Source organism: Dipodomys ordii, unplaced genomic scaffold, assembly GCF_000151885.1.
Source record: "Dipodomys ordii isolate 6190 unplaced genomic scaffold, Dord_2.0 Scaffold29, whole genome shotgun sequence".
Classification (NCBI taxonomy): domain Eukaryota; kingdom Metazoa; phylum Chordata; class Mammalia; order Rodentia; family Heteromyidae; genus Dipodomys; species Dipodomys ordii.
The window spans coordinates 5,635,513-5,647,626 of NW_012267245.1; the positions used below are offsets into that span (position 1 = coordinate 5,635,513).

Sequence of the window (12,114 nt, forward strand, 5' to 3'; positions counted from 1 at the left end):
CGGGAGGCGCGTACCTGATGGTGGCGCTCTGCAGGCGGTCGATCTTCTTGTTGAGCTCGGCGATGATGCTGTGCAGCTCCGTGACGCGCTCCTCGTAGCGCAGGGCCGTCCGCTCCTGGGCGTCCTCGTGCTCTCTCATGAGGTGCGAGCGCTCACACTGCGGCGGGAGGGGACGGGGATGGGGCGCGGCCTCCACGGCCTCCAGCCCCCACCCCTCCCGGCCGGCCCCGCCGGGGACACAGCACAGCCGGCGGCCGGGAGGAGGCTGGGAGGCCGGCCCTTCTAGACCTGAGCCCATGCCCTGCGCTGGCCCAGGCCCGGGGTCCACTGGCTCATCATGTGAGAAGCTGGTATGTTTCCCTTTTCATGTCAGTCCTGGCCTTGAATTCAGGGCCTCCACGCTGTCCCTGAGCTGCTTTGATAAAGGCTAGCATTCTACTACTTGGGCCACAGCTCCACTTCTGGATTTTGGTGGTTAAGTGGAGATCAGAGTCTCAGGGACTTTCCTGCCTGGGCTGGCTTCCAGCTGGAATCCTCAGATCTCAGCCTCCTGAGTGGCTGGGGTGACAGGCGTGAGCCACCGGCACTGGGAGGAAGTAACTAAACCCAAGGCGGCCTGACCATGGCCTTGAAGGCCTCTCTGGACTCCTGGCATCTTCTCACCATCCGCTGCTTCTTTCCCTAGTTCAATGCTTGCTGGGGACCATTTGGGCCTCTTCCCAACCAGACAACCTAACAAGGTGCAGCCCAACTGGGGTCTCTGGGGTTCTGTGTCCTCCTCTCCTGCAAGGCGGAACGGGCAGCTGCCCTTTGCCTGAGCTCCAGGGGCCTCCGGAAGTGTTATAAAAAAATAATCGCCCCAAATCTCGCAGCCATGGGGCTGCTCCGGGGAGACAGTGATGGAGGGGGAGAGCGGCCCTCCCCTCCCCCACCCTTCCCACACCCCACCAGTCACCGGCTGCCGGCTCCATCTGCATAACAGAACGCTCCCCAGGGAAGGACCTGCGGGGCAGCTGGTGTCCCCCATCACATTCAGCCCTGATTAATTTCCCCATCCAGCTGAGACATTTGAATTTCATCTTCTTCATGCCGAGGCCTGCGGGTACTGCCCGGTGAGATCCGGTGGCAGGCTGAGAAAGGGTGGGCCGTGGCTCCTCAGCCCTCTGCCCGCCAGGTGGACAAGGTACAGCCAAGGATGCCATGACTCAAGAGGCCGGGCGTAAATCCCAGCAGCGCCCCGGCCACCGCCGCCCCTCCCCTCCGCTGCTCACCATCCAAGTCACCAGGAATCCAGACTTGGCGAAAAGAAACACGGACCAAAGTTTGGGGGCAAGGTAGGGAGGAGAGGACAGAAAGGTGCTCTGGGATTCTAGTCCCAGGAAAGAGGAGAACGCAGGGAATCATTCTCTAGACACAGACGTGGGAATGGCTGAGACCACACTGCTCAGGGTCACCTGACTCTACACTGCACACGTCACTCATCCACGCAAACCACAGACCCAACCTAAGCGATGTGGAAGCGCTGATCGTAAACATCCGTTAAACCCTCTGAGAACCCGGCGCCCCTGGCTCACGCCTGTCATCCTAGCTACTCGGGGCTGAGATCTGAAGATTGTGGTTTGAAGCCAGCCCAGGAAGGAAAGTCCCTGAGACTCTCATCTCCAATGAACCACCAGAAAACTGAAGTGGTGCTGTGGCTCAAAGTGGTAGAGCGCTCGCCTTGAGTGGAAAGACTCACGGGCAATGTCTAGGCCCCAAGTTCAAACCCCATAATTGACAAAACAAAACAAAACAAAACAAACAAAAACCCTCTTGAGAACCACCATGCTGTTGGCTCAGGTAGAAGCAGACTAATTCCAACTGGCAAGGGAAAAACAGAACGACTCCCACTGCGAGGGCAACTCCCATAAACACAGTGGCTCCCATTGGCTCATGGAGAAACAAGAGTGGCTCCCATTGGCTCAGGGAGAAACAAGAGTGGCTCCCATTGGCTCAGGGAGAAACAAGAGTGGCTCCCATTGGCTCATGGAGAAACACGGTGGTTCCCATTGGCTTAGGGAGAAACAAGAGTGGCTCCCATTGGCTCATGGAGAAACAGTGGCTCCTATTGGCTTAGGGAGAAACAAGAGTGGCTCCCATTGGCTCATGGAGAAACACAGTGGCTCCTACATGATCACAGTGAAAACGTCTTCACCTGCAGGAGCCAAAGAGCCAACGAAACACTGTTTGTGGTTAACAGCTCCCACTGGGACCCGGCGTCCACCTCAGGAAGGTGTCACCCTGGGTGGTACCAAGGGCAGACAGCGCCACGTGCATGGTCGCTGCGGGTTGCCACACCGGCAGGAGTGGCCTGTCGGCGGGAGGCCGCTCTGTTACACACGGTAGCCTGGTGACACCATGGCTGACACCACCCTGGCCTTCCAGGCCCTGGGAAGCCTATCCTGCCCAACGCCAGGCCTGCGCTGGCCAGCATGGGTCTCAGCAAAGACCCCCCTGTCCCGCCCCCTTCCAGAGGTAAAGGGTGTCATTTCTACCACGGTGGGGGGGGGCAGTATGTGTGTGCAGCTCTTCTGGTACTGAGGTTTGATCTGGCGCTCTACCGCTTGAGCCACACCTCTAGCCCAGCTTTTCCACTGGTTATTTTGGAGACAGGGTCTCAGACTTTTTCCTTCTAGGGCTAGCCTCAAAGCAGGATCCTCTGCATCCGAGCCTCCTGAGTTAGCTATGGAAGGTGAAGGATCATTTTGTGGGGAAACGGACTGGCAGGTGTGAAATGTCTCAGTTAATTTGCTGGAACCGAAGTAACAGAACACGAACATTAAAAAACGATTTAAAAAAAAACCCTGATTTCTGTTTAGACCTCAAAGAACTGAGTTCCCAATCCTCCCTTCCTAGCGCCCTGAGGTCTGATCTCCTCCTGAATACCAGGGATCCTCCCTTCTCACTGTGCCCTGAAATACCTCCCGCGGGCTCCCGAGTCCTGCTGGACCAAGGGAGAGCGGGTGGAGAAGAGGGCAGGAGGAGAGGAAATGGACGTGGTTCCACTCAACTGTTCAGCCAACTCGTGAGCAACCTCCAGAAACGCTTCCAACGCCTGCCAGTCAGGCTTCACTTTCCCCCGAACCACACAGAAGCCTCACACTCGGCTGAACAGAGCTAAGTGGCGGTCTCAAGTGACGTGCTCTTGTGGGGTGCTCGTTTGTTCCCCCCACCCCCCGCTACGGGTAATTGTGTCCACTCAGCCAGAATTCAATCTCCGGCAGATGCCAACAGAGCAGAGCGTGATCGCAGGCCCTGCCTGCCATGAATATCAGCAGCTAGGTTTTTCCTGCAGCCACAGACTGCGTACGGGCTGGTGGGGTTGGGGGAGAGACTGTTTAGATATGAGGAAGTTGTGTTTGTCTGGTGCTAAATACCAAACCTTAACCTCTCCAAGTCTTAGCTACTCCTTATTAGGAGGAGGCAAATGAACAACCGTATGAAAGTTGGGTGCTGGTGGCTCACACCTGTCATCCTAGCTACTCAGGAGGCTGAGATCTGAGGATCGTGGCTCAAAGCCAGTCCAGATAGCAAAGTCTGTGAGACTCTTATCTCCAATAAATTAAATTAAAAAAAAAAAAAAGAAAAGCCAAAAGTGGCGCTGTGGCTCAAGTGTAGAGTGTTAGCCTTGAGCAAAAGAAGCCCAGGGACAGTGCCCAGACTCTTAAGTTCAAGCCCTAGGACCAGAAAAAAATTAAAAAACCCTTTGCAGAGCTGGGAAGGTGGCTCAGTGGTAGAGCGCTTGCCTTGCATGCCTGAGGCCCTGGGTTCGATTCCTCAGCACCACATAAGCAAAAAGAAAAAAAAGCCGGAAGTGGTGCTGTGGCTCAGGTGTGGTAGAGCGCTAGCCTTGAGCTGAAGAGCTGAGGGACAGCGCCCAGGCCCAGAGTTCAAGACCCATGACCGGACCCAAAAAAAAAAAACCTTTGCAAACCTGTCTTTAAATGTCCAAGGAAAATATTACAGAACTGCAGCATCCAACATTGTAGAAAGGGACAGAGCAGAGCAACATGAAAACCTGCCATTAAAAAAGAGCCCCAACACACCTTCACTATTTCAGATCACACAGCAGGCTTTAAGGAAATGATGCCAGACATAACGGACAGTAACTCAAAATCAGAAAACTCCGAAGGGTAGGAGAGGAGATGGAGATGCAGCTCAGAAAGGAACATCAAACCGGAAGTCTCAGGAGGGGAGGGGAAAACATCACCCAAGCGAAGCCCAGAAGATGGAGAAGAGGCAGAATGGCGAGAAGGGACACAAAGGGTCTGAGGCGGGACTGTACAAAGGAAGGGACAGGGGACCGAAGCCAAGACCGTGTACGTAAAGATTCCCTGAAGTAAAACACGTGAAATAGGACGGAGAGAATGCACAGGGAATCTCAGCACATCAAACCGCACTGAGTGAGACGTAGCCAAGCAAATAAAGCATGGGGGACAGCGCAAGGTGACAGGAGGAAGAGGGGGGAAGGGAGAAGGGGGGTGAGGAAGGGGAGGGAGGCCCCCCCCAGGGGGTGGCAGTTCATGGTCAGGCCTTTGGGAGGGGACCGGGGTCCCCAGGGGGCGCTGGCAGGGCAGGAGGAAGGCTCTGTCGGCCCGTGCTAACCCACAGCAGACCGCAGACACCGCTCCTTCAGCTGGAATTGTTGTTTTGTGGCCATTCGCATCTATTACATCCCTTCTATTTCAAAGAGGAAACGAGAGAAACCAACCCGAACCCCGGCTTTGCAGACCCGGGCCTTACCTGGGCCTTGGCCAATTTCTTTTCCAGGAGGTCCCGCTCCCGCTCCGTCTGCTGCAGCCGCCGGTTCAGTTCCTCTATGTCGCTCTTGAGCGACGCCAGGGCTGCCAGGTGGAGCTGGGGACAGAGACGGAGCACGGGGTGAGGCGGCCGGACGGGGTGTGTTTCCTCACCCCCCCAATGATCGGTGTGACCCTATTTAAAAAAAAAAAAGCCAGGTGCCAATGGCTCACGCCTGTCATCCTAGCTGCTCAGGAGGCTGAGACCTGAGGATCACAGTTCAAAGCCAGCCCGGGCAGGAAAGGCCATGAGACTCTGATCTCCAATGAACCACTCAGAAAACCGGACATGGTGCTGTGGCAAAAGTGGTAGAGCGCTGGCCTTGAGCTGAAGAGCTGAGGCCCAGACCAACAAGAGGGGGGGAAAACATCACCCATACATAGGGGGCGCCTGGGAGCATGGCAGACCTCGACCCAAGGGGACAACAAGCATCTTTTTGGGCTTCATCACCCAACTTCTAACAGACAGAAAAGCATCATGGGTATAGAGCAGGACCTAATTCGAGAAGGTGAAAGAGAAGCAGGACCTTCTGAATGACCCTGAGATGGAGAGCTGGTGTGGGGCTGGCCAGTCCACGGAGTGCTGGGCTGGGGTGCACGCCTGTCACCCCAGCACTGAGGAGGCAGCCGCAGGAGGACGGGGGTTTGAGGCCGGCCTGGCCTCAGTGAGACCCTGTCTCAACACCAGCCTCTTCAAACACTGCGTGGAACAGGCAGCATCCAAACCCCTTCTCTGTGAGAGACAGATGGACGGACACGGCAGCTCTGGGTTTCACAGTTCAGCACCCCCCCCAAATTGCCACGTGTACAAACAGCAGGGGCTGAATCAGAAAAGGGGGGGTGCCCCTTTTCCTGGACGATCCCCTCCAGTATGGGCCATTGGGGTTTTGGCCAGGTCCCCATGCTGGGGTCCTCTCCCAGCCTGTAGGAGCCAGAGGGACACTGTTCTTCCTTTTTTTTTGGTCGGTCGTGGGTCTTGAACTCTGGGCCTGGGCGCTGTCCCTCAGCTCTTCAGCTCAAGGCGAGCACTCTACCACTTGAGCCACAGCGCCACTTCCGGTTTTCTGGTGGTTCATTGGAGATCAGAGTCTCACGGACTTTCCTGCCTGGGCTGGCTTTGAACCGCGATCCTCAGATCTCAGCCTCCTGAGTAGCTGGGATGACAGGCGTGAGCCACCGGTGCCCTGCTTCTGAGCTAACTGATCCTCTTCCGAGGGTTAGTCAGAAGTCCGATCAACACAGACCCTGCTCAGTTCCTCAGCCCCTGGGGTCCACATCGTCCTCCTTCCAGCCTCCAACAGCTTCTGCCAGGGAGGATGGCACCCAAGCAGCGAGTGGAAGTGGACGTGGTCTGGACCGGTGGACACCGGTGGCGTTTGGGGTATACACACAATACTCTTTCCTGTCAACTGGCCCTGGCTGCAGGCTGGCGGGGGCAGGGGGGGGCAGAGGGGGACCTGGGGAGACACAGGGGTTCCCAGCAATTGCTTTCCCTCAATTGTGCGGGACTTGCAAGCCCACAGATCGATGGCTGATCTGAAATCTGCCAGGGACAGAACGCCAGCCGCCAGCCGCCAGCCCACACGGCCCTCTGGGGCCCGGATGGCTGAATGTGGTCATTCTGATTTTCAGATGCAATGTTTGGGGTGCGGTTCTCAGCACTAACACTGCAGTGTTCTAGCAGGACATTTTTTTCTCCCCAAACTTTGCATGTCTTCCATCCTGTGGGATTTCAAAGTCTTAAGAGTCTCATGGACTTTCCTGCTGGGCTGGCTTCAAACCACGATCCTCAGATCTCAGCCTCCTGAGTAGCTGGGATGACAGGCGTGAGCCACTGACACCGGGCATCTGTCTCTTCTTGTTAGGACATTATTTACAAAAAGAAAAGGTTGTACAAGGGTTTGGCGGGAAGAGAAATGCAGAGAAAGTAAGTACGGGGCTAAGAACTACAGATGATGAAGATAACACAATTAAGAGCCAAGCTCATCAGGGGTCATGAATTTTTCAGCACACTAAATACGGATGTGGTCCCTAAGCCTGGACCCCCCCCGCCCCCGAGTTACAGGAACAAGAGTCACGCAGCTCCCTGCCTACAAGTGCATTGCTTGTAGTGTTTACATCGACCCAGTCGAGCCGGCATTCAGTTTCTCGTTCAGGAACACCCCAGGGCCTTTAATGGCTGAGCAGTCGATGAACCGGGTCAGGAAAGGCCTAAGTGTAGCACAGCGATGGCTCATCCATCCGTGTGGGTGTCTCTGGGAAGGAAGTGAGGAGGGTCTAGAGGGCGTGTGTACGCGCACACACGCGGATCACGTGTACACGTGCAGGTGGGCGGTGGGCGGCACGGGCCTCCAGACCCCCGGTGCCCAAGCACAGGCCCGGCCACGACAGCCATCCTGAAATGTGTGCTGAATACCGCGCGTGTGGATGAGCGTGCGTGCGGGTATGGGGGCTTCGTCACTCAGGGCTGGTGCTCTGCCACCTGAGCCACTCCACATCCGGCACTTTGCCAACTAGCCGGGAGAGCAGAATGTGGGGAGTCATCTGCTGGCTTTGAGCCCAGGTCGTGGGCTCTCCCCGTCCTGGGCAGTCAGGATTATAGCACGGGAGTTGCGGGCGTCTGGAGCCGGCCATGTTTGGAGTCTACTGTTTTAAGGAGGACGCAGGTCCGCTGGGCCCGAGGGCCCGTCCTGCCCCGGCTCTGACAGTGCTCAACCCGCTGCGGAGGGACGCAGGGCTTTCCTCTGGGAGTGGACAGACCCAGCTACAGCCACTGGGACAGAACTGGCTCTGGTGGAAATGGTGAACCACGCAGTGATTGCGTTGTCTAGTTTGGGACAGCATCGTGTGTGTGTGTGTGTGTGTGTGTGTAATTATATTTGGGTAGCTCTGGGATTTGAACTCAGGGCCTCCGCCTTGCTAGGCAGGAGCTCTCCCACCTGAGCCACCCTGCCGGCCCCTTTTGATGTTGGCTGTCTTAGGGATAGGGTCTCGCGTGGCGCCGAGGCCTCTCCGGATCATAATCCTCCTTGTGTGGCAGGGGCGACAGGCATGCACACTACACCCAGCCAGAGTCTGAGGGAGCGTCTCTCGTGCTCAGGCTGGCCTGAGACGTGGATCTCTGCCTCCCAAGGAGCTGGGCTGACAGGCCTGAGCCTGTGTCCCGCCAGCACGGCCCTCATTCCAATGCTTTTCTTTCTTTCCGGCACCTGCTGCTTTTCTACAGCGACAAAGGAACACGCAGGTGTGCAGAGCCTCGGCTTCCCCCCTTTCCTTCTGTGGCCTTTGCGTCTGCATGCTAGAGCACCAGACTACCTTTCTATTCCAGCATGCAGGGACATGTCTGTTCCCTGCTCCGCAGACACCTCCCCCCCAAGTTCCTGATCAACCAGGACAACTGCAGGACACGGGTGCTGTCAGTCTGTCTGTCTCTAAAGGACCTCACAAGCCAGCCCCTGCCCGTAAGAGCCCACCAGTCCTTTTACCTCGTCTACGCGGTGAACACCTGCCCTACCCTCTTTCTAGGGAAACTGGGGCAGAAGGTGGGATTCAAACCGCTGTCTATGTCACAAGTGCAAAATGTGCGCTGTGCCGGGCACTGGTGGCTCACGCCTATAATCCCAGCTGAGATCTGAGGATCTCAGTGTGAAGCCAGCCTAGGCAGGGAAGTCCATGGGACTCTCTTCTCCAATGAGCCACCCAAGAACCTGGAAGTGCAGGCGTGGCTCAAGCGGTAGAGCGTGAGTTAAAAGATCAGCACCCATGGGGGAGACTTCAGGAAGGCTGAGGCTGGAGGACACGACTCGGAGGCCGACGGTCAGCTCCACACTGCCAGACTGGCTGTTGGCAGGAACTAGAGAATGGGGCTCTCGGGAGAAGGGACTTGGCTCATACTAGCTCTTCTGCATCCGGAACTGGGACCTCGGGAAAGGCCAGGCGTGTGCACGCCCGGACACCTGTCATCCGGATGCTTCTCCCGAGGTGGGGAGAGCAGTGGTTCAAAGCCAGCCCAGGTAAAACGGGTGAGAGAGTCCATCTCAATAAGAGGTGGGGTCTCCCGCCTGTCATCCCAGCCACTCAGGAGGCTGAGAGCGGAGGATCACGGTTCAAAGCCAGCCTGAGCAGGGAAGTCTGTGAGAGTCTGATCTCAAGAACAACAACGACAACAACAAAAACCCACTGGAAAATCAGAAGGAGCTGGAAGTGTGCTAACCTTGAGCAGAGAGAGTTCAGAAACAGGGCCCACGCCCTGGGTTCAAATCCTACCACTGACTCCCCACCACCACCACAAAAAACAAAACACGGCGGAGCTCGGTGGTTACGCTTGGCGTTTCGGTCTTGCAGGCAGGCCGAGGTCCAGGCCGGCCTGGAGACTGGGTTTGAGAGGTACGAAAAGCGAGAGGCCCAGGGAACCACCGCGGGCAGCCTTGGCCTCCAGAATCACCCCTGCAGCCCGGAGACGCGCCGGGTTCCAGCAGGCTGACTCCGGGGGGCAGCCTCCGCGGGCGGCAGCCCCGTGCTCCTGCCCTGAGCCCACAGGGCACACCCCACCCACCCAACCCAGCCACGCGCCCTGCTGGGCTTGACTGACTGGTCAGATGCGGGCCGTGCGCTGCGCTGCGCGGGGCCGGCGCCTGCCAGACACGCGAGGTTCCCTTTGTAGATTCCTCCCTGCCTTCTCTCCTTCCTTTTATTTCTGCCAGGTCTAGGATTTGAACTCAAGGTCTTGCACCCGCTCGGCTCTTTGCTCAGCTGGCATTCTACTGCTTGAGCCACGCCTCCACTGCAGCTTTTCACCGGTTAGAGATGGAGTCTCCCAGGCTGTACTGCCTGGGCTGGCCTCAAACCATCATCCTCCAGATCTCCACCTCCCGAGGAGCCAGGGTGGCAGGCGTGGGCCACGGCGCTGGTGCCCAGTGAAACTGCTGACCTCCCCTTGGCTCTGCTCTCCCTCACCACGGGGTTTTAACTCTTTCCTGTCCCAGCCAGGGTGAGCACTGTGAAGGGCAGTTCCGATAGTAAAGGAGAGAGGCAGCCTCCAACCAGGGCCCTTCAGCGGCTGTCCTCCACCCACAGACCTCCTTCAGCGCCCCCAGCGCAGCCTCCACCGCTGCCCCAGACAGACTTCCCGGCCCCGTGGGCGGCCTCCGTACTGCACCTGCCGGCCTCGCTCCTGGGGCCTCCTCCACAGGTCTCCGCACTCCCCAAGGACTGAGTGTGTGTCTGACCGACGCCTGGCCCCTGGCACACAGCGCGAGCTGTGTCTCTGGACGGGGTGGTGGGTGCAGCCCTGGGCGGAGCGGGCTGGTGTCAGTGTGGTGCGCACTGTTACCCAACGCGGGATTGCGACATCATCCACCAAGGACAGAAACTCTGAGGGCCGCTGACCTCCGCTGCTGACCTGTGAATGATCCCGCTCGTGATAATAAACAAGGCGAGCCAGTGGCTCAGCACAGCGGCTCACGCCTTCCGCTTCAGCCACTCGGGGGTCAGAGTTCGGGATGACTGTGGTTCCAGGTCAATCTGAACAAAAAGGGGGTGGACACGCCATCTCAACCCATGAGGAGCTGCGGTGGTAGTGTGCACCCGTCGGTCACCCCGGCTACACAGGAAGTGTAAATGGGGAACCCGAGTCCAGGCTGGCCCAGGAAAGGCACAAGACAGCATTCAAAAGCGAGCGCTCGTCCCAGGGACTCTGGGGCAGGGCGGGTGGGCGTGGCTCACCCAGCCCCGCCCCCAGACGCCCCCAGCTCGCCTGCAGGGTGCTTGGCATCAGAGCCGCAAGGGGGGAGGGGACAGAGGTGTCGGGGGAGAAAGAAGACTCCTGAGAGACGTCATGGGGGCGGGGGGAACAAGGCCCACTCACGCTTCCATGAAAAGGGGGCCCCCTCACCCCAACTTCTGCCTGAGGTACCAATAGCCAAGTTCCATCCTCTGTCGACCTCCTGTCCTGGTTCGGAGCTCACGGATGCCGGCTAGCTGGGGTTCAGAGAGTCTCACAGCCTTTCCTGCCCGGGCTGGCTTCAAACCACGATCCTCAAGTCTCAGCCTCCTGAGCAGCCAGGATGCCAGGCGTGAGCCACCGGCGCCCGGCGCTAGCTGGGTTCTTTGTGCAGTTCTTAGTGAATATCTTTTCTTTTCCTTCTGCCCTGGGGCGCGGGGGTCCAGCCCCCCCCAAAGGTGTTGGGGGCGGGGGGAACCACGAGGATCTGAGCTCCGGCCTCGGGCACGGACACTCATCTCCACCCACTGCCTTCCAGAAAGTCTTTCACGCGTCTTCCCCACCGGGGCCTCGGCTCCTGGAATTCAGCGGAGCATCCACACGGGCCTCACGCAGAGCAGAAGGGCCACCCGCCCCTGCCCCGCTGTCAGGAAATGCCCGCCAGGGCCCCACGCGAGGCCGCAGAGCCTCGAGGAACGCGGCCTGCTTCTGCAGATCTGAGGCCTGGCAAGTCCACGTAGGCTTAGAAAATAAATCCAGCATCCTCCGGTGCCTAGACAGCCACGTTCATCTTCTGCCCCGGCCCCGCGGCGCCTCGCCCCGTGCGCTCCACCCCTGCGAATCGTTCTGACCGAGGAGCGGCAGCACGGCTTTAATCCTGTGCGGCCAGGCGGGCGGCTGGGCGGGCCAACGCCGGGAGAGGCAGCCGTGGCCGTGGGGAAGTTCCTTCCGGTCAGTGCGCGGGGCTCTCTGCCCCATGATGGCGGCGGGGGGTGCATTTGGGGGTGCACCGTGGCTGCGTTTTGCTCCTTGGAAACTGGCAGATCTAAGATGGTACAGTCGGGCCGCGCCCGCCGCTCGCCCTCTCTTGGTTGTTATGTTAAAGATGGCATCTTGAGGGCCTCTCTGCCTGGGCTGGCTTCCCCCCTCCACCCCACATGGCAGCGTCCCGAGGAGCCAGGGCAACAGGCGTGAGCCAGCGCCCGGCTCTCCCGTGCTCTGTGACCCGTGGTGGGGCGCATCAGCGCTTGTCCTGGCTAGACAGGGGCTGGACTGGGCTCAAACCCCGGCCTGGTCATCTTGACCTCCGTGGCCGCAAGCTGTGGCCTGGTGACCCAGCTCACGCCTGGCCCTCGGGCAGGGCTGCGGGTGCTCATCACACGCTGCCGGGCAGGCCCAACCCTGCCTTCGCACATCCAGGGGCTGAGAGGATGCTGGGAAGGCCGGGGCACCCCCCTCCCCCGGCCCAGGACCCCCGGCCCCCATGCTGGGGGAGGGGGATACAGTTCTTCCCCACATCCCCCCACATGCTTGGGAAGCTACCGTTCTCTGTCC

General features: G+C 58.7%; 1 protein-coding gene across 1 annotated transcript in view; it reads right to left on the reverse strand.

The window, feature by feature from the left end:
- Mcc (mutated in colorectal cancers) overlaps nucleotides 1–10,093 on the reverse strand; it is a 64,586-nt gene extending 54,493 nt beyond the window's left edge. Inside the window, exons 1-3 of the mRNA XM_013016006.1 lie at nucleotides 9,997–10,093; nucleotides 4,783–4,896; nucleotides 15–157 (exon numbers count right to left, since the gene is read on the reverse strand). Coding sequence (XP_012871460.1) covers nucleotides 15–139 — 125 coding nt within the window. The 5' untranslated portion in view covers nucleotides 140–157; nucleotides 4,783–4,896; nucleotides 9,997–10,093. The remainder of the gene's footprint in view (nucleotides 1–14; nucleotides 158–4,782; nucleotides 4,897–9,996) is intronic.
- Between the last annotated feature and the right edge of the window lie 2,021 nt (nucleotides 10,094–12,114).